Genomic DNA, 27,921 nt, shown 5'->3' with positions numbered 1-27,921 from the left:
GAGGCCGAGGTGAGTGGGTGTCCTGAGGTCAGGAGTTTGAGACCAGCCCAGCCAACATGGCAAACCCCCGTCTCTACTAAAAATACAAAAAACAATTAGCTGGGCATGGTGGCAGATGCCTGTAGTCCCAGCTACTTGGGAGGCTGAGGCAGGAGAATGGTGTGAACCTGGGAGGCGGAGCTTGCAGTGAGCCGAGACTGGGCCACTGCACTCCAGCCTGGGTGACAGAGCGAGACTCTGTCTCAAAAAAAAAACAAAAAACAAAAAACTAGCCGGGTGTAGTGACAGGCACCTGTAATCCCAGCTACTTGGGAGACTGAGGCAGGAGGATAGCTTGAACCTAGGAGGCAGAGGTTGCAGTGAGGTGAGAGCATACCACTGCACTCCAACCTGGGTGACAAGAGCGAGACTCCGTCTCAAAACAAAAACAAAAACAAAACAAAACAGAAAACTATTAACATTAAAAGATTCATGACCAAATGGAGTTTACTCTACAAATGTAAGAATGGTGCACTATTAGAAAACCTATTAACATATTTTATTACATTAAAAGATCTGAGGGGCCAGGCGCAGTGGCTCAAGCCTGTAATCCCAGAACTTTGGAAGGCGGAGGTGGGTGGATCACCTGAGGTCAGGCGTTCGAGACCAGCCTGGCCAACATAGTGAAACCCCATCTCTACTAAAAATACAAAATTAGCCGGTATGGTGATGCATGCCTGTTATCCCAGCTACTCAGGAGGCTGAGGTGGGAGAATAGCCTGAGCCCGAGAGGCAGAGGTTGCAGTGAGCTGAGATTGAGCCACTGCACTGCAGCCTAGGCAACAAGAGCGAAACTCTGTCTCAAAAAAAAAAATAATAATAATAACATAATTTCCACTGATACTGAAAAGCATGAAACAAAGTTTGATTCCCCAATCCTGGATAAAAATACTCAATAAAATAGGAATCAGTGGTAGAAGAGGGTTTCTGAAATGTCTCCAGGTAAACCCTACCTCCTGCTATTCATGTTCTTGGGTATCCTCTCCCCTTGAGTGGGCTGGACTTAGAGACTTGCTTCTAACAAACATAACACAGTGATCCATTTCTCCACCAGGCAGGAAGGACACTGGTGTTGAGGCTGACATACCTATCAAGGACAACCACTACCGTGGCTTCCGGTGCTTTGACGAAACCTCAGATGAGCGGCCCTCTGGCCAGGTGTCTGAGGTTTCATATTGTTGGTGCATTCGTTGTGTTCCTGGGGGTTGCAGCTAAGTTTGCTGCAGCTGAAAGAAGAAAGAAGGCACAGGCAGATCTCTTTTTTTTCTTTTTTTTTTTTTTTTTTTGAGATGGAGTCTCGCTCTGTTGCCCAGGCTGGAGTGCAGTGGTACAATCTCAGCTCACTGCAACCTCCACCTCCCGGGTTCAAGTGATTCTCCTGCCTCAGCCTCCTGAGTAGCTGAGACTACAGGCATGCACCACCACACCCAGCTAATTTGTTAATTTTTAGTAGAGAAGGGGTTTTACCATGTTGGCCAGATGGTCTCGATCTCTTGACCTCATGATCCGCCTGCCTCGGCCTCCCAAAGTGTTGGGATTACAGGAGTGAGCCACCATACTCGGCTCACACACAGATTTCTACAGAAATGATGATTCCATGAAGGATTATGAGAAGATGAGGAAGGCTGGTATCTTTCAGAGTGCAAAGTAATTTTGGAATATAAAGAATTTCTTGGCCGGGTGACAGAGTGTCTGTCCTAAAAATACAAAAATCAGCCAGGCGTGTTGGTACGCACCTGTAGTCCCAGCTATTCCAGAGGGTGAGGCATGAGAATTGCTTGAACCCGGGAGGCAGAGATTGAAGTGAGCTGAGATCACACCACTGCACTCTACCCTGAGTGACACAGTGAGACTCCATCTCGAAGGAAGGAAGGAAGAAATGAAGGAAGGAGGGAAGGAGGGAAGGGGGGAGGGAGGGACGGAGGGAGGGAGGGAGGGAGGGAGGGAAAGAAGGAAGGAAGGAAGGAAGCAAGCAAGAAAGGAAGGAGGGAAGGAAGGAAGGAGGGAGAGAAGGAGGGAAGGAGGGAGGGAGGGAGGGAAGGAGGGAGGGAGGGAGGGAGGGAAGGAAGGAAGGAAGGAAGGAAGGAAGGAGGGAAGGAAGGAAGGAAGGAATTCTTTGGGTTGAATTACACAGAAGTTTGTCACTGATCTGTGTTCTCGAAGTAAGAAATATGAAGATGGAGGCTAAGAAATCATTTCTCTTGATATTATAAATAAGCAATTAACAAATACCTTGGGAAAAATAAGAATACAATAGAAGTGAGGAGTGTGACTTTCAATATTACATTCTAAAAGATGGATTTCCCTCATCTGTGCATTCTCTCTGGAACGCACAGCTGCCACACAGGGCACTGCCCTATGGAGAGGCCCATGTGGCAAAGAACTGAAGGCAGTCTTTGGCCAACAGCCAACCAGCAAGTGAGGCCTCAGTCCAACAATGCATCAACGAGCTGAATCTTGAAACAATCATGCGGGTGAGACTAGAAGTAAATGCTTCCCCAGTTGATCCTTGAGATGACCACAGCCTCGGCCACCAGTTTGATGGCAGCCATGGGAGACCCTGAAGCAGAGAATTCAGCCAAGTTATGCTGGGATTTGTGACCCACAGAAGTTATGAGACAATGAATGTTTGTTGCTGTAAGCCAGTAAGTTTTGGGGTAATTTATTACCTAGCAATAGATAACCAATACTTCTTTAACATGATAAAAACATCTATCTCAGGCCAGGCGTGGTGGCTCATGTCTGTAATCCCAGCACTTTGAGAGGCCAAGGTGGGTGAATTACCTGAGGTCGAGTTCAAGACCAACCTGGTGAAACCCTGTCTCTACTAAATATACAAAAAATTAGCCAGTGTGGTGGTACATGCCTGTAATCCCAGCTACTCGGGAGGCTGAGGCAGGAGAATTGCTTGAAGCTGGGAGGCGGAGGTTGCAGTGAGCTGAGATCGCACCATTGCACTCCAGCCTGGGTAACAGAGTGAGACTCCATCTCAACAACAACAAAAAAACATCTATCTCAGCCTAAGATCCAACATCTGGCTTACGCTGAGGCATTCACACTGAACACATTCAGCTGCAGAGGTCACTCAGTGAACCAGGGCTACTCACCTCAGGTGACAGCAGCATCACTGGCCCCAGAAATCACTGGCAACGCCCCAGGGAAGAGGCAGGAAGCCAGGATCCTTAAATCTCATACTCAACAATGTTGCAGGCTGGGCGCAGTGGCTCACAGAACCCAGCACTTTAGGAGGCCGACGCAGGCAGATCACGAGGTTAACAGATCGAGACCATCCTGGGCTCCATGGTGAAACCCCTTCTCTACTAAAAATACAAAAATTAGCTGGGCCTGGTGGCACGCGCCTGTAATCCCAGCTACTCCAGAGGCTGAGGCAGGAGAAGTTCTTGAACCTGGGAGGCGGAGGTTGCAGTAAGCCGACATCATGCCACTGCACTCCAGTCTGGTGACAGAGCAAGACTCCATCTCAAAAAAAGAAAAAAAAAAAAAAGAGGCCGGGCGCAGTGGCTCACGCCTGTAATCCCAGCACTTTAGGAGGCTGAGGCAGGTGGATCACAAGGTCAGGAGATCGAGACCATCCTGGCTAACATGGTGAAACCCCGTCTCTACTAAAAATACAAAAAATTAGCCGGGCATGGTGGCGGGCACCTGTAGTCCCAGCTTCTCGGGAGGCTGAGGCAGAAGAATGGCATGAACCCAGAAGGTGGAGTTTGCAGTGAGCCGAGATCACACCACTGCACTCCAGCCTGGACAACAGAGCGAGACTCCATCTCAAAAAAAAAAAAAGAATGTTGGAATTTTACCTGGTGGATCCTGCCAAATGCAATAAAGAAGAAAAACAGAAAAAACAACAGAAAAGAAACACAAAGAAAATGTTGTAATTTGTCCACACATTTACTGAGTACACCTTCTTCAGTGTGGCTTTTCTCTTCAGTAACCCTCTCCTGAAAGGAAGGCCCACAAACCTAGTCCTTTTTCCTTTTCTGTGTCCTCATGCCACAAGGGCGGGGGGGGGCGCGGAGAACCTCCATGCAATGTATCCTTGTACCTCTGTGACAGAAACAACACCAAGAGGAGCCCACTGACGCATGAGTAACACAAAGAAGGCACCAGAAGACATACTCTGCTTTGAGGGACTGGCATCTCTCCTCCCAGCAGCTCTGACCAGAGGCTTCAAACCTAGGAAAAACTGTTGACCAGGCCAGGGCACATAAAGGGACCCCAAGGAAGGCAATAGTGCCCATGGGACCATCACCAGCAGAGGAGCGAAACATGCAGACTGAAGCTTCGGAACAGACGAGAACAGATGAGAACAGACGAGAACACATGGAACCCCTCCAAGGCTCCAGGTTGTCCCTAATCTGAAGACAAAGCTGAGGGGCCCCAGGATGGGAAATGGGAAGGAGGCAGCACAGGCACAGCCGTGGGAATGTAAACTGGCCAAGCACAAAGCAAAGGGCAGCAGAGCGAGAGCTCTTGGGAAGGAGATGGATGAGCCCGGCCACAGACACAGGATACTGAATTACCTGTCGAGCAGTCCATGTGTGTCAGGCTGGGTTCATTGGTGGCTTTCATTTTCTTAGCAGTGTGCTCTGAGGTAGTGGGTAAGACCAAAGGGCTTGTGGCAGAAAAACCGGAAGCATTTATACCAAGGTTACTGTCTGGGACATGTTCAGCCTGCTCTATCTTCCTTTTCTGAGAGGGCAGAACAATGGAAGAAGGGATCACTGCCAATGCCGTCTGTGCTTTCCCAAGCAGGTGGCAGCCAGGGATAGAGTGCTGGAGCAGGAAATGGTCAATCCGGGCCTTGAGGGAGGGGTGAGGCAGGGGCTGAGAGTGTGGAGTAAAAGCTACCCCCGTGAAAGGGTCACTGGGCACTCGGCCCCATGTGGCTTCACTGCGGTTACACTTCTCCAGCGTGCTCTGGTCGATGACCTTGCCTGAGGGCAGCAGCACGGGACAAGGCATGATCTCCAGGGTGATGGGATCCAGGAACTCCTCAGGCACATCCTGAATGATCTCGGCCAGCTTCTGCAGGCTGGAGGGGGCCTGCTGGCTCTCAGACTGGTCCCCGGGGTCACAGTCACTTTCCATGGGCAAGGTTGGGGCCTGCAGAGCCACATCCTGAGGCAGGTTCTCTGAGGCGACTAGCAGGATGCTGTCTATCACCTCCTGGGAGCAGGTCTTGGCCGGCTGACCCCACACTTCCAACCGCTTGATACAAGGGATACCGCCGCCTGTCACATGGGTGATACAGATCCTTAGGTGGGCCACATGGCTAAGGGAAAGAGCCCCTTTATTCCAGAGCTCCTGGGCCACAACAGCAGGGGAGGGGAGTGTGGCTTCCATCGGGCCAAAAGGGGGCCTGGCCTTGAAGCCCCTGTGGCTAAACACCACTTGGCTCTGGTTTTTCAGTAAGACTTTGCCTACCAAGGTGAACGCCTCCTTGTCTGGGACAGATGGCTCAGCTGGGCCCAGGGTCCGGCACTGGGGAGTATTCCAAGACACTCTGCTAGATGAGGCAGATGTGTACATTTCCAGGCCGGTGACGTTCTGACCTCCCCCAGCTGTGAGGTCTATGTTGATCCTACAGATTTCCACATTAAAGGGAAATGAAACTGTCACATAGACTGGTGGCTTAATGAAATACTCTGTCCTGAAACCATGACTTCTCTTTGTGAGATCTTCAGAGATGAGATTTTCTACTTCATAACCATCAGCTGATATCTAGATTTAATTAAAAAAAAGCAAGATACAATGATCCAAATGAAGACAATTTGTCGCTTGTAAGAAAATGCTTAAGCCTGAGGTTCCTCGTTTTAAAATTTCCTCTATTCAACTGAATTGTCCCAGATTTTTCTGCAGGCACCCAAGATCAGATCAAAGGCCAAGGGCAACCATGTCCCCAAGTATTGCCCAACCTTAAAAATACGAGCAACTTAGCTGGGTATGTTGGCACACACCTGTAGTTCCAGCTACTTGGGAGGCTGAGACAGGAGGATCCCATTAGCCCAGGAGTTAGATAGGCCTGGGCAACATAGCAAGACCCCGTGTCCCTCACCTCCTTGCCCTCCCCTCCACCAAAAAAAAGCAAGCAACAAAATCCTGCCCAATCCAACCAAAACTCCCTTCAAAACAGTATCTGGGGAGAGAACTGCGGGGGAGAGAAAGTATTTCTACCTTTGCTATGACTTTGACAAGACTTGAGATTGATCATCAAAGAACAAAGAGCACAGTGAAGAGGACCCTGCACAAAATGAGTCACAGCTCACCTCATCGTGGTGCTGTGTGATTCCAGAGGTGAGCCTGCCCCATGCTTACCTAAATACCATCTGATGGAATCTAAAGTAACAAGGGCAAAAGTGCAGTAAGCCTGAATCAAATCCACACACATAAGGCAGGAAATGATGAAACACATGACAAAGATAGCATATATTTATGTATATATATTTGTTTTGTTTACCTTGTTGCAGTGAATTCTTGGTCTGAACTGCGGGAGGCAAAGATTTATTACCATCTTTGTGGCTGAGAGGATAGCTTCCAAGCATCAGAAGCAGCCTTAAATAGGAAATAAAACTAAGTATTAGAAAATGTAAAATTCAATTCTAAACTTTCAGACGTTGATTCTTAAGAGAATCAAACAGGATAGCAACAAAAACTTGAACACACACGCTCTCAACAGTCTATACTCACTTTCCTTATATCCTATACATGATGTTGGGGAAAAATCAGTCACTGAAAAATTATAGAGAAGACTTCTCTGGCAGGCTCAACAGGTTAGCAAAGACCTGCCAGTTCTCTGGCCAACAGCTGTTCCAAAGATCCAATGGAGGCAAGGCCCATCAGCTGTGCTGGGGGTCGCCACAGGAAGGGAGTGGCAAAAGTAGCTGAGCTCAGAGAAAGGACAGAGTGTTCAGAATGGAAAGGGTCACAAAAAATAATTGCAGTGGTGGTAAGCATCCTTGTCATTTAATACTTGTCAATGCAATTATGTTTTCTTATTAAAATGAAAATAATGAGTCAAACACATCATTAAGAAATAGAAAATTTATTAGAGGCCGGGTGTGGTGGCTCATGCCTGTAATCCCAACAATTTGGGAGGCTGAGGTGGTAGGACTGCTTGAGCCCAGAAGTTCAACACCAGCCTGGGAAACATAGCTGGTCTTGTTGTAGAGACCCCATCTCTACAACAAAAAGTTGTAGGGGTCTTGCTATGTCTGATAGGCACCTGTAGTCACAACTATTTGGGAGGCTGAGGTGGGAGGATCACTTGAGCTCAGGAGTTCAAAGCTGCAATGAGCTATGATCACACCACTGCATTCCAGCCTGGGTGACAGAGTGAGGCCCTGTCTCAAAGGAAAAAACAAAAGAAGAGGCCGGGCGCGGTGGCTCACGCCTGTAATCCCAGCACTTTGGGAGGCCGAGGCGGGCGGATCACAAGGTCAGGTGATCGAGACCATCCTGGCTAACACAGTGAAACCCCGTCTTTACTAAAAATGCAAAAAATTAGCTGGGCGTGGCAGCGGGCACCTGTAGTCCCAGCTACTTGGGAGGCTGAGGCAGGAGAATCGCATGAACCCGGGAGGCGGAGCTTGCAGTGAGCCAAGATCACGCCACTGCACTCCAGCCTGGGCGACTGAGCGAGACTCCGTCTCAAAAAAAAAAAAAAAAAAAAAGGAAAGAAAAGAAGAAAAAAAGAAAGGAAGAACAGAAGGAAGGAAGGAAGTTGGGAGGGACAGAAAGAAAGAAAAAGAGAAAGAGGGAGGGAGGGAGGGAGGGAAGAGAGAGAGAAGGAAGGATGAGAGAGAGAGGGAGAGAGACAGAGAGGGAGGGAAGAGAGAGAGGGAGGGAAGAGAGAGAGGGAGGGAAGAGAGAGAGGGAGGGAAGAGAGAGAAGGAAGGATGAGAGAGAGAGGGAGAGAGAGAGAGAGGGAGGGAAGAGAGAGAGGGAGGGAAGAGAGAGAGGGAGGGAAGAGAGGGAGGGAGGGAAGAGAGGGAGGGAGGGAAGAGAGAGAGGGAGGGAGGGAAGAAAGGAAGGAAAAGAAAGAAATTATTAGGGTTGAAAAGCACCTTAAAAGGACATCTAGGCTGGGCGCGGTGGCTCATACCTGTAATCCCAGCACTTTGGGAGACCAAGGCAGGCAGATCACCTGAGGTCAGGAGTTCAAAAGCAGCCTGGCCAACATGGGGAAACTCCATCTCTACTAAAAATACAAAAAGCAGCTGGGCACAGTGGCGGGCACCTGTCATCCCAGCTACTTGGGAGGCTGAGGCAGGAGAATCACTTGAACCCGGGAGGTGGAGGTTGCAGTGAGCCGAGATTGTGCTACCGCACTCCAGCCTGGGCAACAAGAGCAAAACACCGCCTCAAAAAAAAAAAAAAAAAAAAAAAAAGGACATCTAATGATCTAATGCAAGCAGTCATTTTAATGGCCAATTCCAATGGCTTCTGGTAACTCCGCAGAGAAGCAGGGAAGCCACTGAAAACACCCCTCCCAGTGGCAGACCTCTCCAGTGGAACTCAACTCCTTGGTGAGGCCAGCGAGCCATTTATGCTTTTCTCCCTGACGGTCATGGCCATGAAAAATTCTGTTAGCCCAACAGGGACAGGGTCACCCTCTGGGCCCCTTTTGTTGTCATAATCAGTAGGAGCCACTTGCAGGAGCCAGGCATACTGAGCGTCCTGCAACATTTGAGTGGATAGTTGCTGCACAGTGAAGATCTGTCATGGGCCTTGTAAATGTATATTACCTCAGCTTAGCCCCTAACTCAGTTTTACATATAAACACAAAGTATTTTTAAACATGGTTTTCATATATGCTAAATTTCCTAGGATGGGAACTTCCACGTAAGCCAAAGGAAGGTCATACTTGGTTTTGTTCAGACCTTTACCAAGAGTTGCCCACCATTTCTGAAAATCACATCACCGAGAGCAAAGCTCTCCACCTCAGCCAGTCTGCATTTGTAGCAGTCTGCATTCCACATGCTCCTGCATGATGGTAAAAGCTTCTGAATATTTCTTTATGCCTTCTAATATGGTCGCACCCAAACATTTATACATGAGAATAAATTTTATTATCATACCTAAAATTTTTTCCTTTACAGTACTGTTAGGGCATTCTGTGTGTGGTGGGGGAAGGGTGTGTATGTGTGTGTGGACCTACACACGTTAGCGTGTGTACGTAAGTAGGTTATACTATTTGGCTTTAAGTTCATCGTGATAGAAGTAACATGAATCTCATGGGGTAGAGAGCCCCTGGCCTAAAGTCTCCTGCTCTTTGTGAGCCTGTGTTGAAACTCCTAGTGCTTCCCACTTTGAGGCACACACACCTTTGCTTTGCCAGAGAATTTTAGAATCTGGCCTGGAATCCACATGGACTAAAGTTTCTACAATTCCTTTTCTGAAAGATTATATTAACAATGTCTCCAGGCTTCTGATACCTTTTGTGTTCTCCACAATAAGTAAAAATGAATGACGTATCTGATGCATTGTGTCTGCAAATATCCTCAGAACTCCTACAGTTATTTCTTTTAAGGCAGGACACCAGAACTCATTTAGAGCAGCATTTTCCCCAGCTTCCCTGCCCAACTAGCACAGTAGCTTCCTGTCAGTTTGTTTTAAAAGTAAAATTAAGCCATTCACTTTAATTGAATATAGAACCATTAAAATAAATATACAGCCAAGCCAACGAAATAAAATGTTCCTCCTTGGAAAAGCAAGCCTAGGATGCCAAAGGAAAGCAGATAATATGCTACTGACATAGATGATGACACTAGAGACAGGCAAAAGCAGAATGGCGCTGGCCGCCAGCAGATGGCTGAGGTTAGGGGGCTCTAGGACTTGACAGGGTTTTATTTTCACTGTCCCAGGCAGTTCCCTCTTCCCCTCTTGGCCCTGACAGACAGTCAAGAAAAAACAAAGCCAGGCGGAGTGGCTCACATCTATAAACCGAACACTTTGGGAGGCTAAGGTGAGAGGATCACGTGAGCCCAGGAGTTTGAGATCAGCCTGGGCAACACAGCAAGACCCCGTCTCTACAAAAAAATAAAAAGATTAGTTAGGTGTGGTGGTGCACACTTCTAGTCCTAGCTACTTGGGAAGCGGAGGCAAGAGGATCACTTGAGGCCAGGAGTGCAAGGTTACACTGAGTTATGACTGTGCTACTACTGTACTCTAGCCTGAGTGCCAGTGAGACCCTGTCTCAAAAAATAAAATAAAGTAAAATAAAATAAGAGTTCTTCTAGACTAAAATGTGGCTATTATGCTCTAAGATACAGAGATGTGGAAACCTTGACTGCCCTCTCCAACATGTGTTAGATCAGACCTGAAGTTAAGGAAAATCTTGGTATGCCCTTAGCTACTTCTTCCCACCTCTGTGTGGAAGTGAGTCAGCCTTCTGTTCAAGCATCTCAGCTCATGAGGCTTCTCCACCTGCCTCAGGGACTGTCAACTACCCCAGTCAACTACAAAAGCATATGGACCTAACCCTGACCAAACACAGACTACCTGCTCTCCACAGCACTCATCAAAATGTAAGTTGAGGGAACATTTACAGAACAGAGTTCATTCCAGCCCCTGTTACACACTCCTTGGTGCTGGTCTAAGTGGCTTTTCTTGCCTCTTGCCTGGCACTCCTCGTGGCTGCTGCAGATCTTATCCCACACACCACTATCTGACAGATTTCTTAGCAGTTTTGATCCTCACCAGCTGCAAAAATAAATGTAACACATTGATAAAAATTCAGTGGCCAACTTGTGAAGATTCACAGGACACCACGGTAGCAGAACATATCAGGTGAGAACCATGATCTCTAAAATATACCACTCCATTGAGCTGACCCTCAGACCAGTGCACCAGCCTATCCTCATGTTCATCCCAGCCACAACCATCACCAACCTCACCACCCCCTGCAAATACTCTTCACAAAGCTGCTCACTGGCACTGTGTGACAAGGAACTTCAATAAGAAACAGCTCTATAAAGTCAGTTACTGTTTTGTTTAGTGGACCAAATGATCATTGTCTGTTCTATATGGTATCCTCTCTTGGAGACCCATAAGAAAATTTTCTCTTTGGTCTCAGTACTAGAAGAGTTGTTTATTGCAAGCAATTCAATATTTTATGGTATGAAGATGGATCACATTCCTTCTTGACTCTGGCTGCTAGAAAGCTCCGAATAAAATCTGTGGCCCATCCCTCACATTTCTTCCTGCCTGAATTATTTATTTTTGTGTAATAGAGTACAATATGAAAGGTAGCTTAAAATAATTTTGGAACGACGTGGGGTATAAATAGGCTGGGCACAGGGGCTCATACCTATGATCCAAGTACTCTGGGAGACCAAGGCAGGAGGATTGCTTAAGGCCAGAAATTTGAGACCAGCCTGGGCAACAAAGTGAGATGCCACTTCTACAAAAAAAAAATTTTTTTTTTTGAGACGGAGTCTCGCACGTAGCCCAGGCTGGAGTGCAGTAGCGAGATTTCGGCTCACTGAAAGCTCCGCCTCCCAGGTTCACGCCATTCTCCTGCCTCAGCCTCCTGAGTAGCTGGGACTACAGGCGCCCGCCACCACGCCCAGCTAATTTTTTGTATTTTTAGTAGAGACGGGGTTTCACTGCATTAGCCAGGATGGTCTCGATCTCCTGACCTCGTGATCCGCCTGTCTTGGCCTCCCAAAGTGCTGGGATTACAGGCGTGAGTCACCGTGCCCAGCCTACAAAAAATTTTAAAAATATTAGCTGGGCACGGTGCAATGTGTCCATAGTCCCAGCTACTCAGGAGTATGGCTTGACCCCAGGAGTTTGAGGCTACAGTGAGCTATGATCATACCACTGTACTCCAGCCTGGGTGACAGAGTGTGATCCTGTCTCCAAAAAAAAAAAAAAAAAAAAAAAAGAGGGTGGAGCAGAGGGCATAAATAATTCTCCTTTTGGGAGACATTTAGGTTGTTTACATTTTTTTTTTTTTTTTTTTTTTTTAAAGATGGAGTCTCACTCTGTCGCCCAGGCTGGAGTGCGGTGGCTACTCACAGGTGCCATCACAGTGCACCACAGTCTCAAATTCCTGAGCTCAAGCAATCCTCCTGCTTGAGTGCCCCAAGTACCTGGAACTACAGGTATGGGTCACCAAACCCAACTTGTTTGCAACTTTTTACTACTACATTAAGATAAAAATCTTAGGTAGATTTTTGTCATTTTTTTTCCCTTTGGTCTTAGTACAATTTTGACTTTTTAACTTAAGGGGTCCTACATATTTCTAGTTAAGGTTGCTATTTATGAAAGGTTCTTCTTAACCCATTAATTTTTCTAACTGGTCATTGCTATATAGGAAAGCTTTTCACTTTGGTATCTTTATTATATGTTCAGCTGTCTCATTGAACTCTTATTGATTTTAACACATTTTCAGTTTGTTTTTTTTTTCCAATCCTATTATCTTGATAATAATGAGAATTCCTTTCACAAAATGTTAACTCTTATTTCTGTCTCTCATTTTACTGCATTAGCTAGAACTTCCGGAATTACACAAAAAGTAAGACAGTTGCCATCCTCGTTTGTGCCCATTAGAAAATGCCTCTTTGGGCTTGGTGCGGTGGCTTACACCTGTAATCCCAGCACTTTGGGAGGCCGAGGCGGGCAGATCACAAGGTCAGGAGTTCAAGACCAGCCTGGCTAATATGATAAACTCAGTCTCTATGAAAAATACAAAAATTATCCAGGCATGGTGGTGCGAGCCTGTAGCCCCAGTTACTCTGGAGGCTGAGGCAGAAGAATCGCTCGAACCCAGGAAACAGAGGTTGCAGTGAGCCGAGATCATGCCACTGCATTCCAACCTGGGCAACAGAGTAAGATTCCATCTCAAAAAATAAAAAAAGAAAAAAAGAAAAAGTCTCTCTTTGAACATAATGTTGACCTTTTTTTTTTTTTTTTTTTTTTTGAGACGGAGTCTTGCTCTGTGCCCCAGGCTGGAGTGCAGTGGCGCGATTTCGGCTCACTGCAAGCTCCGCCTCCCGGGTTCACGCCATTCTCCTGCCTCAGCCTCCCGAGTAGCTGGGACTACAGGCGCCCGCCACCTCGCCCGGCTAATTTTCTTGTATTTTTAGTAGAGACGGGGTTTCACCGTGTTAGCCAGGATGGTCTCGATCTTCTGACCTCGTGATCCGCCCGTCTCGGCCTCCCAAAGTGCTGGGATTACAGGCTTGAGCCACCGCGCCCGGCCTTTTTTTTTTTTTTTTGAGACGGAGTTTTGCTCTGTCGCCCAGGCTGGAGTGCAGTGGCCGGATCTCAACTCATTGCAAGCTCTGCCTCCCGGGTTTACGCCATTCTCCTGCCTCAGCCTCCCGAGTAGCTGGGACTACAGGCGCCCGCCACCACGCCCGGCTAGTTTTTTTGTATTTTTTTAGTAGAGACGGGGTTTCACCATGTTAGCCAGGATGGTCTCGATCTCCTGACCTCGTGATCCACCCGTCTCGGCCTCCCAAAGTGCTGGGATTACAGGCTTGAGCCACTGTGCCCGGCCTAAATGTTGATTGTTAATTGAAATATCATCTTTATGTTAATAAAGCATTCTAATTTTCATATTTTTTGAAAGTCAGGAGTATGCTCTGAATTCTGATTTTTCTCTATATATTGTCTTTTATTATTTATCTGACAGACTAATGGGATATATTAACACATTTTTCTAATTTTAAACCATCCTTTTTATTCCCAGGAGAGATTCTATTTGGTTGTGGCAAATTATTCTTTAAATGTACTGTACTACTGAATTTATTTTGCTCATATTTAATTTTAGATGGGATATTATTACACATTCATGGAACATTTGCAAGCCCTGTACTAGGCACTGGAGTATAGAGATAAAAATGAAGTGGCAGTGAAACTACTCTGTATTACACTGTAATGGTAGATACATGACATTATACATTTCAAAACCTATATATTCAAAATCTATAATTCAAAACCTATAGAATTATACAACACAGGCTGGGCATGGTGGCTCAAACCTATAATCCCAGCACTTTGGGAGGCAAAGGTGGGCAAAGAACTTGAGGTCAGGAGTTCGAGATCAGACTGTCAACATGATGAAACCCCATCTCTACTAAAGATACAAAATTAGCCGGGCAAGGTGGTGGGTGGCTGTAATCCCAGCTGCTGGGGAGGCTGAGGCAGAAGAATCGCTTGAACATGGGAGGCAGAGGTTGACTGAGCCAAGATCGAGCCACTGCACTCCAGCCTGGGCAACAGAGTGAGACACTGTCTCAAAAAAAAAAAAAAAAAGGTTGGGCGTGGTGGCTCACATCTGTAATCCCAGCACTTTGGGAGGCCAAGGCATGAGGATCACTTGAGGCCAGGAGTTTGAGACCAGCCTTGCCAACATGGCGAAACCCCGATGCTACTAAAAATACAAAAATTAGCCGGGCATGGTTGCGCATGCCTGTAATCCCAGCTACTCTGAAGGCTGAGGCAGGAGAATCACTTGAGCGCAGGAGGCAGAGGCTGCAGTGAGCCGAGATCGTGCCACTGCACTCCAGCCTAGGCGGCAGAGCGAGACCCTGTCTCAAAACAAAACAAAAATAAAAACAAAAACAAAACACAAAGAATTATACAGCACAAAGAATGAAACTTAAAGTATAAACTTAATAATAATTTATCAATATTGGCTCATTAATTATAAGAAATACACCACACTAAGATGTTAACAGCATTAATAATGCTTAATTTTTATGTAAGTCTAAATTGCTCTAAATTATAAGGTGTATTAATAATAATAATAACAAAGAAATGGCTGGGTGAAGCCGGGTGTGACTGCTCATGCCTGTAATTCCAGCATTTTGGGTGGCTGAGGTGGGCAGATCAGTTGAGGTCAGGAGTTCCAGACCAGCCTGGCTCACATGGTGAAACCCCGTCTCTAATAAAAACACAAAAAATTATCCGGGTGTGGTGGCAGGTGCCTGTAATTCCAGCTACTTGGGAGACTGAGGCAGGAGAACTGCTGGAACCCTGGAGGTGGAGGTTGCAGTTAGCCAAGATGGCGCCACTGCACTCCAGCGTGGGTGACAGAGCGGGACTGTCGCAAAAAAAAAAAAAAAAAAGAAATGGCTGGGTGGGGTAGTGTACACCTATAAATTCCCAGCACTTTGGGAGGTCAAGGTAGGAGGATTGCTTGAGGTCAGAAGTTCAAGGCTAGCCTAGGCAACATAGTGAGACCCGGTCTGTACAAAAAAAAAAAAAAATTAAAAGAATTAATGATAATAAAGAATGATTGGGGGAAAAGTGATAGAAAACAACTCAGGACTGGAGATCAAATTGAAATATGCAAATTGAAACAAATGAGTGTGTTGTCACAGGAGAATGGCAGATTTAAAAAAAAAAAATCTTACAAATGATATCTGTTTCTGTGGGAAATAGTGATGTCCAAACAGTAGGATTCCGTAAGACCCTGGTTGCTATCAAAGTCTTTAACAGGTATAATCTTATCATCTATCTTGTTCCAATACCCTGAACTTTTAAGGTCAGATGCCTCCTGCCTTAACACTTAATCCAGAAAAAAAATAATGGCTCAACACATGAAAATGCAAACAGCCTAGCCCAGAAAGACTGCCTCCCCTGTCCTGCTAAGGAAATGGCCATGTAACTTGAACTCACTGCAAACACTGTCTAGTAAATACTTACAAAGCATAGCCAGATGTGGCATCTAAGTACAAGAAAGACAAGGCTTGAGCATAACTTAATCTAAAACCTCAGATCATGGCTAATGTGCCCTGCTTTCAGAGAAGTAGCTTGGAGACAGGTAATAATGGCATTCTAAGATGGCAATACAGGTTTATAAGAAAAAAAAAAATAGTAGACACTCTTGTACCTACCACCTAGACTTAGCAAATGTTAACATTTTGCTATGTTTGCTTCTGATTTCAGTGTTAAAAGCAATATTTGAAAGATAACAAAACCCAGCACCTATCCTATTTCCTCTCCCTTTTTGCCAAGGGGTAAGCTCTTTCATTTTTCCTTTCTTCTTCTTCTTTTTTTTTTTTTTTTTGGTGGGGGAAGCAGGCTGTCACGCCCACGCCCAGGCCGAAGTGCAGTGGTGCAATCTCGGCTCACCGCAACCTCGACTTCCAGGGCTCCAGTGATGGGTATCCTCCTACCTCTGCCTCCTGAGTATCTGCGACTACAGGCATGCACCACCACATCAGGCTAATTTTTGGCTTTTTTTTTTTTGGTAGAGATGGGGTTTCGCCATGTTGCCCAGCCTGTTCTCCAACTCCCGGGCTCAGGCAATCCACCCACCTTGGCCTCCCAAAGTGTTGGGATTACAGGTGTGAACTACTGTGCCCGGCTGAGGTAAGCTTTATCTAATGTTGTCTGTCATTCAAATCAGTATAGGTATGCATATATATACAAACAACATATAGTAGTCATGTATTTTAATATACCTTAATGATAATATGTGTATCATCTTGCAACTTGCTTTTCCATTAAGCATTATATTAAGGTTTTCCATACTGAAATGTTTGTATCTGGTGTATTCATTTTAATTTCCTCATATTTAATTGTACAACTAAAACAGTTTCTCCATTGCCCTATTACTTACATTGTTTAAAATTTTTTTACTATGAAAAAAATGCTGCAATAAACATTCTCTACAAATCTTGTGGGAACAAAAAGAAATGAAATGAACGGTCTTCTTTGTGAGTCTTGAAACAATAAAGACTTCTTTCTAACAGTGATTATATAATAGAACATAGTCTTGAACCCAGGAGGTGGAGGTTGCAGTGAGCTAAGGTCCCAACATTGCACTCCAGCCTGGGTAACAGAGCAAGACCCTGTCTCAAAAAAAAAAAAAAGCCGGGTGCGGTGGCTCATGCCTGTAATTCCAGCACTCTGGGAGGCCAGGCAGGCGGATCACCTGAGGTCAAGAGTTCACGACCAGCCTGGCTAATATGGTGAAATCCCATCTCTACTAAAAATACAAAAATTAGCCAGGTGTGGTGGTGGGTGCCTGTAATCCCAGATCCTTGGGAGGCTGAGGCAGGAGAATCACTTGAACCCAGAAGGTGGAGGTTGCACTTGGCCAACACTGTGCCACTGTACTCCAGCCTGGGCAACACGAGCGAAACACCGTCTCAAAAAAAGAAAAAAAAAAAAAAAAAAATATATATATATATATATATACACACACGTAATACAATATAAAGGTAACAGAGCTTTCTGCAGATGACAGAGTGAGGAAAGATGACCTAGATCAATGTTTTTCAATCTGTGGTTTTTGGAATCAAGTAATGGGTTAAAGAAAAGAAATAACTAGAAAAGAATACAAAATATGAAGGTGCAAATAGTATGGATATGTCATGAAATTGTTTCAGTCAGTTTTGTACAAATATATTTAATGAATGCATGCACTTCATCTAATATAAAATGTATTTATTATTGTGACTTCATTAAAAAAATTTTTTTTAAACATTGGTCAAAAGTTTTGGCCAAAACATTGGTCAACTCAGGGGAGAATTCACAGAGTAACATGTGAACTTAGGATGACTAGGACACATGCCTGATCTCATGGACAACTCTGAAGAGCGACAGACACTCCATACTAATGCTACCACAGACTGTAGACTACAGGAGCCAAGAGGTGAGAACATGAACAAAAGGGAAGGAGACCTGGGGAAAGGGATCAGTAAGTGTCAAGGCACAGAGGAGGGAAGTGTGAGGCTGGTTCAAGAAATGCTGAAAATGCCACTTAGCTATAGAGGTGGAGTGGGAGCCAGCGATGGGTAGGCAAATGGAGCTAGATGAGGAAGGCCTTGAATGTCATGCTAAAAAGTTTAGACTACTTCACTTAGCGGGCTGAGGTAGTGTTTCTCCAAATTGCAGGTTGAGAATTAAGAACTTAAATTACTGAGCCATAACTAGTATTTTTAAAAATTAAGTAGAATAGAAAATATCAGCATGTACCACATATAAGGGTGAATACTGTTTTGTGAAAGTTTTGTTTCAGTTACATATATATGTGAACACACAAACACACGCATTTATTCATTTGGGGTTTTGATGTAAAAGTTATTTCTTACTAAAGGTTGTAGTTAAAAAAAAAAGTTTGAAAGCTACTGGTCAGAAGTAAGTCATCGAAGGCTAATAATCAGAGAGAGAAATGACACTAATGAAAAGTCTGCTATTAACCTCCTAGATGACAACAGCAATTCTGAACCACTTAAAGGCAATTCACCCTTTAAGAGGTTTCACTTTTCTCTGGCTGATGTGTTCCCCACTGTCTTTTCTGTACTACATGAGGGGTTCCTTGCAAACGGCTTCCTGAAGACATCAAAGATGAGTACCAAGGTACTAACCACTTAGGAATAAACTGGTAATCTCAGTTTTTCCTTTGGCATTTTCTTCCTTTAGTTTTTCTCTTTTTATTCTTTTCTTTTCTTTCCTTTTGAGGGAGGGGCATTCTTTAAAAGGAGGAAAATGAACTATGTATAATGCATTACTGAGCATCTCACAAGGATTTCAAAGTTACTTTCTAAGAAATTGTTTATTTATTTATTTTACTTTTTTTGAGACAGAGTCTCTCTCTGTCACCCAGGCTGCAGTGCAGTGGCACAATCTCGGCTCAATGAAACCTCCGCCTCCCAGGTTCAAGCAATTCTCCCAGCTCAGCCTCCCAAGTAGCTGGGATTACAGGCACGCGCCATCACACTCAGCTAAATTTTTGCATTTTTAGTAGAGACAGGATTTCCCCACGTTGGCCAGGGTGGTCTCGAACTCCTGACCTCAAGTGATCCACCAGTCTCGGGCCTCCCAAAGGGCTGGGATTACAGGCGTGAGCCGCAGTGCCCAGCCTTATTATTATTATTATTATTATTACTTCTTGAGATAGAGTCTCGCTGTCACCCAGGCTGGAGTGCAGTGGTGTGATCTTGGCTCACCGCAAGCTCCACCTGCCGGGTTCACGCCATTTTCCTGCCTCAACCTCCTGAGTAGCTGGGACTACAGGCACCCACCACCACGCCCAGCTAATTTTTTGTATTTTTTTTTGTAGAGATGGGGTTTCACCGTGTTAGCCAGGATGGTCTCGATCCCCTGACCTCGTGATCTGCCCACCTTGGCCTCCCAAAGCGCTGGGATTACAGGCTTGAGCTACTGCGCCCAGCCCCTATTTTTATTTTTTGAGACAGTGTCTCACTCTGATGCCCAGGCTTGAGTGCGGTGGGGCGATCTCGGCTCACTGCAGCCTTCACCTCCCAAGTTCAAGCAATTTTTGTGCCTCAGTCTCCCAAGTAGGTAGGGCTACAGGTATGAGCCACCATGCCTGGCTAATTTTTGCATTTTCAGTAGAAACAGGGTTTCACCATGTTAGCCAGGATGGTCTCGAACTTCTGACCTCAAGTGATCCACCTGCCTCGGCCTCCCAAAGTGCTGGGATTACAGACGTGAGCCATCACACCCAACCATAAATTGTTTATTTTTAAAAGATCTAATTAAACTTTTAAAGATAATTGTAGACTCATGTGTAGTTCTTAAGAAACAATACAGAGAGATCCCACATACCCTTTCATACCCTTTACTCAGTTTCCCCCAACAGTAACATCTTTTTTTATTTTGAAACGGAGTTTCGCTCTTGCTGCCCAGGCTGGAGTGCAGTGGCATGATCTCGGCTCACTGCAACCTCCGCCTCCTGGGTTCAAGTGATTCTCCTGTCTCAGCTTCTGAGTAGCTGAGATTACAGGTGCCCGCTACCACGCCCAGCTATTTTTTGTATTTTTAGTAGAGACGGGGTTTCAACATGTTAGCCAGGCTGGTCTTGAACTCCTGACCTCAGGTGATCTACCCACCTCAGACTCCCAAAGTGTTGGGATTACAGGCGTGAGCCACCATGCCTGGCTGTAACATCTTGCATAGCTATACTAGAACTTCATAACCAGCCTACTGATACTGATAATGATCCACCAATTTTCAGATTTCACCAGGTCTGCATGCGTTCATTTGTGTGTGCCTATCTAATTAGTTCAATGCAATTTTACTCTATGTGCAAAGTTGGGTAATCACAACTGTAGTTGATATAGAACACTTTTATCACAAGAATTTCATGTTATCCTTTAAAAAGTCTTTTATCTTGGCCAGGCGCGGTGGCTCACGCCTGTAATCCCAGCACTTTGGGAGGCTGAGGCCGGCGGATCACGAGGTCAGGAGATCGAGACCATCCTGGCGAACACGGTGAAACCCTGTCTCTACTAAAAATACAAAAAAATTAGCCAGGTGTGATGGCGGGCGCCTGTAGTCCCAGCTTCTAGGGAGGCTGAGGCAGGAGTACGGCATGAACCCGGGAGGCGGCAGAGCTTGCAGTGAGTGGAGATTGTGCCACTGCACTCCAGCCTGTGTGACAGAGCAAGACTCCGTCTCAAAAAATAAAATAAAATAAAATAAAATAAAATAAAATAAAATAAAATAAAAAGTATTTTATCTTATAAATCCAAATACTCTACTTCCACAGAAGTCTTGAAATTTTTCACCCAGATCTAAGCCTTCACCGAAGACTCCAGTAAAGCTCACTGCCCACATTGTAAGAAACAAACTTGAGAGACACGTTTAGTCTTGACATTCATGTCACTTAAATGATAAATACATGTAGGAAAATGCAAAAGCATATATAGGCTGGGCGTGGTGGCTCGCGCCTATAATCTCAGCACTTTGGGAGGTCAAAGTGGGCAGATCACTTGAGGTCAAGAGTTTGAGACAAGCCTGGCCAACATGGTGAAACACTGTTGCAACTAAAAATACAAAAATTAGCCAGCCGTGGTGGCGCACACCTGTAGTCCCAGCTACTGAGGAGGCTGAGGTGAGAGAATGGCTTGAACCCGGGAGGCGGAGGCTGCAGTGAGCCAGGATCACACCACTGCACTCCATCCAGCCTGGGCGACCAAGGGAGACTCTGTCTCAAAAAAAAAAAAAAAAAGTATTATGAAAGTATTATGATCAAACATTTGTTTAAAATCGACATCTAGGGGGCCGGGCGCGGTGGCTCAAGCCTGTAATCCCGGCACTTTGGGAGGCCGAGACGGGCGGATCATGAGGTCAGGAGATCGACACCATCCTGGCTAACATGGTGAAACCCCGTCTCTACTAAAAAATACAAAAAACTAGCCGGGCGTGGTGGTGGGCGCCTGTAGTCCCAGCTACTCAGGAGGCTGAGGCAGGAGAATGGTGTAAACCCGGGAGGCGGAGCTTGCAGTGAGCTGAGATCTGGCCACTGCACTCCAGCCTGGGCGACAGAGCGAGACTCCATCTCAAAAAAAAAAAAAAATCTACATCTAGGAAGATGTATACATAAATAGTTGGAGAGGTAATGGGGGGCATGCAGAAATTTAAATATCCGACGTACCAGGCTGGTGGGATAACTTGTTCTTTTTTTCCTTTTATGTACTGAAAGTTGATGTATGCCTGAGGTCTCAGGATGACAGCAGAGAAGACTGAGATTTATGTTCAGAGTACTTTTTGCAGCTGCCAGTACTAGGGCTCAGAAACGGAAGTGTAAGGGAAGGGCCAAGAAGGGATCCAGGAGTTGAGTGGCCAACTGTCTTTGGTATACCCACAGCTAAGGAGTTTTCCAGAACATGGTACTTTTGGTGCTAAATCCAGGAAAGTCCTGGGCAAACGTGGAAGAGTTGGTTGCCCTGTCTGGAAGGTTGTTGTCTGTGCTTCCTTGGAGCTTGAAGCAACCAAACAAACCTTTTGTTTTTGCTGTTGAGGTTCAGAACCTGGTGGTAGGGAAGTGAGGAAGGATAATTTAGAAGAGAATAAGGTGACCATGACACTTTCTGAACACCTCAGCATCCAGCTTCCTTCAGCCTACAAAGTTACCACAGCAGCATTATACAATCTGACTTTGAGTCTCACAGAGATGTAATGAAAAGTAATCCTGGCAGACACACATATTTTAAAGACTAGGCTCAAACAGGTTACAGAGGGAAAAAAAGAAGAAAAGATTACCTGTCAAGTAAGAGAAAAGCATTTCACCTCAAAGAATGGGTGGAAAACCAATGCACTGAGCAATTTCATAAATTGGGCACTTCAGCTTTTAAAGAAGTGCAATACTTCTTATAATTTCTAAATTGAGTTACCTGTCCATCCATGAAAAAAGTTTGACTCATGTGCCTTTTTCTTAGAACTGGTTAAAATGAAAGACAGTTGTCCCAGTCCATCCCAGTTACCCACCAGTGAGAGGTGTGCAAAAAGACCAGAACACAGGTGAGAGCCCCAAAGAAGCGTGCAGTTTTATATCACATGGAGCCAAATCACCCTCTAAGGGCTTAATGTGCAAGGCACTGTGCTAGGCACAAGTAGACACAGTTTTTACTCTTTATTTATTTTTAATTTTTATTTATTTATTTATTTTTGAGACAAGAGTTTCACTCTTGTTGCCCAGGCTGGAGTGCAATGGTGCGATCTTGGCTCACTGCAACCTCTACCTCCTGAGTTCAAGCGATTCTCCTGCCTCAGCCTCCCGAGTAGCTGGAATTACAGAAACCCACCACCACACCTAATTTTTTTGTATTTTTAGTAGAGATGAGGTTTCACCATGTTTGCCAGGCTGGTCTTAAACTCCTGACCTCAGGTGATTCACCCACCTTGGCCTCCCAAAGGCGTGAGCCACCGTGCCCAACCTATTTTTAGTTTTTGAGATGGAGTCTTACTGTGTCACCCAGGCTGGAGAGCAATGGCACGATCTTGGCTCACTGCAACCTCCACCTCCTGGGTTCAAGCGATTCTCCTGCCTCAGTCTCCTGAGTAGCCGGGATTATAGGCACGCACCACCATGTCCAGCTATTTTTTAAATTTCTAGTAGAGATGGGGTTTCACCATGTTGGCCAGGCTGGTCTCAAACTCCTGAACTTGTGATCTGCCCACCTCAGCCTCCCAAAGTGCTGAGCCACCACACTCGGCCTCAGTTTTTTTTTTTGTTTGTTTGTTTGTTTTTGTTTTTTTTTTTCTGAGACGGAGTCTTGCTTTGTCGCCCAGGCTGGAGTGCTGTGGCGGGATCTCAGCTCACTGCAAGCTCCGCCTCCCGGGTTCCCGCCATTCTCCTGCCTCAGCCTCCCGAGTAGCTGGGACTACAGGCGCCCGCCACCTCGCCCGGCTAGTTTTTTGTATTTTTTAGTAGAGACGGGGTTTCACCGTGTTAGCCAGGATGGTCTCGATCTCCTGACCTCGTGATCCGCCCGTCTCGGCCTCCCAAAGTGCTGGGATTACAGGCTTGAGCCACCGCGCCCGGCCTCGGCCTCAGTTTTAACTTTTTTTTTTTTTTGAGACAGAGTCTCACTCTGTCACCCAGGCTAGAGTGCAATGGTTCAATCTCAGCTCACTGCAACCTCCGCCTCCAAGGCTCAAGCAATTCTCCTGTCTCAGCCTCCTGAGTAGCTGGGATTATGGGTACACACCACCATGCCCAGCTGATTTTTGTATTTTCAGTAGAGATGGGGTTTCATCATGTTGGCTAGGCTGGTCTCAAACTGCTGACCTCAGGTGATCCGCCCGCCTTGGCCTCCCAAAGTGCTGGGACTACAGGAGTGAGTCACTGTACCCGGCCCAGTTTTTACTTTTAAGAAACATATAGGCTCAAAACGAGGAACAGATAAGCAGTCTTTCCCCTAAGAGACTCAGTCTCAAAACAAGATCTACAAAGGTTTTTATAACATTTACTCAGCACCTTAACAACAGCGTCAGCAAAATTCTATGGGAACCCAGGTGAGGTGGCCAGTCTCTCCAACATACAACCTGACCCTAACCCTTTCCCTCTCCTCCATGGCCCACTCCATCTGCTCTTGCTTCTCTCCTGAATTTTCAACTTATCTCTAACTACTGAAACCTATCTTCAACATGTAAACACATTTAAGTCTCTTCTGCCAATTCACCCAACAAAAAACCACGCTGGTTTAATGCTGCATCTTTCTTAGGGTTACCAGATTTTTTTTTTTTCAACTTTTATTTTAGATTCAGGAGACACATGTGCAGGTTTGTTACCTGGGTATACTGCATGATGCTTGAGGTTTGGGGTACAAATAATCATGTCACCCAGGTACTGAGCATAGTACTAACAGTTTGTTTTTCTGCTGCCCTTGCTGCCCCCCCTCCACTCCCCATCTCCCCTCTACTTTTTTAGGGTTGTCAGATTTTTTTTTTAGACCGAGTCTCGCTCTGTTGCCCAGGCTTGAGTGCAGTGGCACAATTTCAGCTCACTGCAACCTCTGCCTCTTGGGTTCAAGTGATTCTCCTGCCTCAGCCTCCTGAGTAGCTGGGATTACAGGCACGTGCCGTCATGCTCGGCTAATTTTTGTATTTTTAGTAGAGACGGGGTTTCAACATGTTGGACAGGCTAGTCTTGAACTCCTGACCTCAGGTGATCCGCCCGCCTCAGCCTCCCAATGTGCTGGGATTATAGACGTAAGCCACCACACCCGGCCAGTTGCCAGATTTGACAAATAAAAATAAAGAATGTTCACTTAATCCAAAAGGTGGTGTGTGCTGAAAAAATTTTAAAAATAAAGAGTATTTGCTGCATATTATATTTATTGGACACTCAGCAAACTAGGAATAAAAAATAACTTCCTCACCTGGTGTGGTGGCTCACACCTGTAATCCCAACACTTTGGCAGGCCAAGGCGGGTGGATCACCTGAGATCGGGAGTTTCTGATACCAGCCTGACCAATATGGAGAAACCCCGTCTCTACTAAAAATACAAAATTAGCCATGGGTGGCACATGCCTGTAATCCTAACTACTTGGGAGGTTGAGGCAGGAGAATCGCTTGAACCTGGGAGGCAGAGGTTGTGGTGAGCCGAGATTACGCCATTGCACCCCAGCCTGGGCAACAAGAGCGAAACTCCATCTCAAAAAAATAAATAAATAAAAATAAAAAATAACTTCCTCAACATGATAAAAGGTTTATAAAAAACCCATAGTTAACATCATACTCAGCCGGGAGTGGTGGCTCATGCCTGTAATCCCAACATTTTGAGAGACTGAAGCAGGAGTAATGCTTGAGCCCAAGAGTTCAAGACCAGCCTTGGCAACATAGAAAGACTCTGCTCTACAAAATGTAAAAAATTAGCTAGATGTGGTAGTGTGCCCACAGGTGGTTCCAGCTACTTGGAAGGCTGAGGCAGGAGGATCACTTGAGCCTGGGCAACAGAGTGAGACCCTTTTTCTTTTCTTTTTTTTTGCCTCAGCTACCTGGACGGCTGAGGCAAAAGGATCACCTGAGTCCAGGAAGTCAAGGCTGTGGTGAGCTATGACAGTGCCACTGCACTCTCAGTATGGGCAACAGAGTGAGACAGTCTTAAAAAGAAAAAAAGAGAAAAAAAAAGAGGTCAGGATTGGTGGCTTACACCCATAATCCCAGCACTCAGGGAGGCCGAGGTGGGCAGATCACTTGAGGCCAGGAATTCAAGACCAGCCTGGCCAACATGGTGAAACCCCATCTCTACTAAAAATTCAAAAAAAATTGGCCGGGCATGGTGGCTTACGCCTGTAATCCCAGCACTTTGGGACTCCAAGGTGGGCAGATCACCTGAGGTCAGCAGTTCGAGACCAGCCTGACCAACTTGGTGAAACACTGTCTCTACTAAAAATACAAAAAAATTTACCTGGGCCTGGTGGTGGGTGCCTATAATCCTAGCTACTATGAAGGCTGAGGCAGGAGAATCTCTTGAATTTGAGAGGTAGAGGTTGCAGTGAGCTGAAAGCGTGCCACTATACTCCAGCCTGGGTGACAGAGTGAGACTCTGTTTCAAAAAAAAAAAAAAGGTGCCGGGCGTGATGGCGCACTCCTGTAATCCCAGCTACTTGGATGGCTGAGGCATCAGAATCGCTTGTACCCTGGTGGCAGAAGCTGCAGTGAGCAGAGATCACGTTACTGCATTCCAGCCTGGGCAACAGGGAGAAACTCTGTCTCAAAAAAAAAAAAGAAAAAAGAAAGAAAGAAAAGTATATGTATATATCCAATGGTGGGTGAAAGACTGGAAACATTCCCCTAAGATCCAGAACAAGACAAAGATGCCTACTTTCATTGTTTGTATTCAACATCTTATTAGAAGTTCCAACCAGAGCAATAAAGCAAGAAAAAAGAAAAAAAAGGAATCCAAAATGGAAAAGAAGATATAAAACTGTATTCACAGATGAAACAAGCCTATACAAGAAATTCTGAAGAATTCACACAACAACAAAAAAATTATTAGGGCTAACAAATGAATATTAAGCACAATAGCAGGTTAAATCATCCGTCTTTTTTTTTTTTTTTTTGGAGACAGAGTCTCTGGCTCTGTTATCCAGGCTAGAGTGCAGTGGCATGATCTCAACTCAATGCAACTTCTGCCTCCTGGGCTCAACTGATTCTCATGCTTCAGTCTACTGAGTTGCTAAGGTGTGTGCCACCACGTCCAGCTAATTTTTGTATTTTTAGTAGAGACAGGTTTCACCATGTTGGCCAGGCTGGTCTCAAACTCCTGGCCTCGAGTGGTCTGCCCGCCTCAGCCTTCCAGAGTGCTGGGATTACAGGTGTGAGCCACCACGCCTGGTGTATCATCTGTATTTCTAAACACTCACAATTAATAATTCATAAAAGAAGTTTTAAAAACAATTGCATCTACAATAGCACAAAAAAGAATAATTAGGAATAAATTTAACATCCGGGTACAGTGGTTCACACCTGTAATCCCAGCACTTTGGGAGGCCGAGGTGCGTGGATCACAAGGTCAGGAGTTCAAGACCAGCCTGGCCAAGATGATGAAACCCTGCCTCTATTAAAAATACAAAAAATTAGCTGGGCGTGGTGGCAGGGGCCTATAATCCCAGCTACTCGGGAAGCTAGGCAGAGAACTGCCTGAACCTGGGAGGCGGAGTTTGCAGTGAGTTGAGATCGTGCTACTGCACTCCAGCCTGGGTGACAGAGCAAGACTCCGTCTCAAAACAACAACAACAAAGAAAAATTAGCCGGTTATGATGCCGTGCACCTGTAGTAGTACCAGCTACTTGGGAGGCTGAGGTTGGAGGATTGCTTGAGCCCAGGATTTGAGGCTGCAGTGAGCTACGATCACATCATTGCACTCCAGCCTGGCTGCTGGAGCAAGACCCTATATCAAACAAAACAAAACAAAAAACTAAGAAAATGTAAGATTTATACACTGAAAATTATAAAACATTCCTGAAAGAATTAAAAATCTAAATAAATTAAAAGATATACCATGATTATGGATTAGAAGGCTTAATACTGTTAAGATGGCAACATTCCCCAAAGCAAACTAGAGAATCAGTACTGTCCCTATCAAAAGCCCGATGGCTTTTCTTGCAGAAATGGGCAAACTGATCCTAAAATTCCTACGGAAGTGCAAGGACCATGAGTAGCTAAAACAATATTGAAAAATAACCAAGTTGGAGGACTCATACCTCCCAATTGTGTGGACTTGGCATAAGAATAGATGAATGGAATAGAAATAAAAATCCATAAATAACCCCCGACATGTACGGTCAATTGATTTGACACAGATGCCAAAACCATTCAACGGGGAAAGAATATTCTCTTCAACAAATGATACTGGGACAACTAGATACCCACATGCAAAAGAATGAAGTTGGACTGTTCCCTCATGCTACATATAAAAATTAACTCAATGTGGATCAAAGACCTAAATATAAAGAACTCAAACTATCAGAAAAGACATAGGGGTAAATCTCCCTGACCTTGGATTTGGTGATGGTTTCTTAAATATGATACCAAAAGCACAAGCAACAAAAGAAAAAATAATAAATTGGGCTTCAACAACATTAAAAACAGAAAGTGAACACAACTCACAGAATGGGAAAAACTATTTGCAAATCACA

The 27,921-nt window shown here is 45.3% G+C and overlaps 1 protein-coding gene across 12 annotated transcripts in view; it reads right to left on the bottom strand.

The window, feature by feature from the left end:
• The window catches only part of FASTKD5 (FAST kinase domains 5), a 54,276-nt gene that overhangs the window by 9,323 nt on the left and 17,032 nt on the right, over positions 1–27,921 (bottom strand). For 5 of the 12 annotated variants that reach the window (XR_013398527.1, XM_077948008.1, XM_077948009.1 and 2 more), the window contains exons 2-3: positions 6,518–6,612; positions 4,581–5,781 (exon numbers count right to left, since the gene is read on the bottom strand). Coding sequence is in view for 7 of the 12 variants with exons in the window: in XM_077948008.1 (XP_077804134.1) it covers positions 4,581–5,781; positions 6,518–6,571 (1,255 nt within the window). In the remaining 5 variants the exon portion in view is untranslated. Of the gene's footprint in view, positions 1–1,126; positions 1,266–3,934; positions 4,234–4,580; positions 5,782–6,326; positions 6,397–6,517; positions 6,613–20,855; positions 20,978–27,921 lie in introns of those variants that run through there. The other 7 variants (XR_013398530.1, XR_013398529.1, XR_013398531.1 and 4 more) reach the window with 4 other exon arrangements.

The sequence above is a fragment of the Macaca mulatta genome, chromosome 10 (assembly GCF_049350105.2).
Source record: "Macaca mulatta isolate MMU2019108-1 chromosome 10, T2T-MMU8v2.0, whole genome shotgun sequence".
NCBI classification, from domain to species: Eukaryota; Metazoa; Chordata; class Mammalia; order Primates; family Cercopithecidae; genus Macaca; species Macaca mulatta.
The sequence above is the reverse complement of the archived record's forward strand: the minus strand, read 5'-3'. Positions and strand labels throughout refer to the sequence as shown.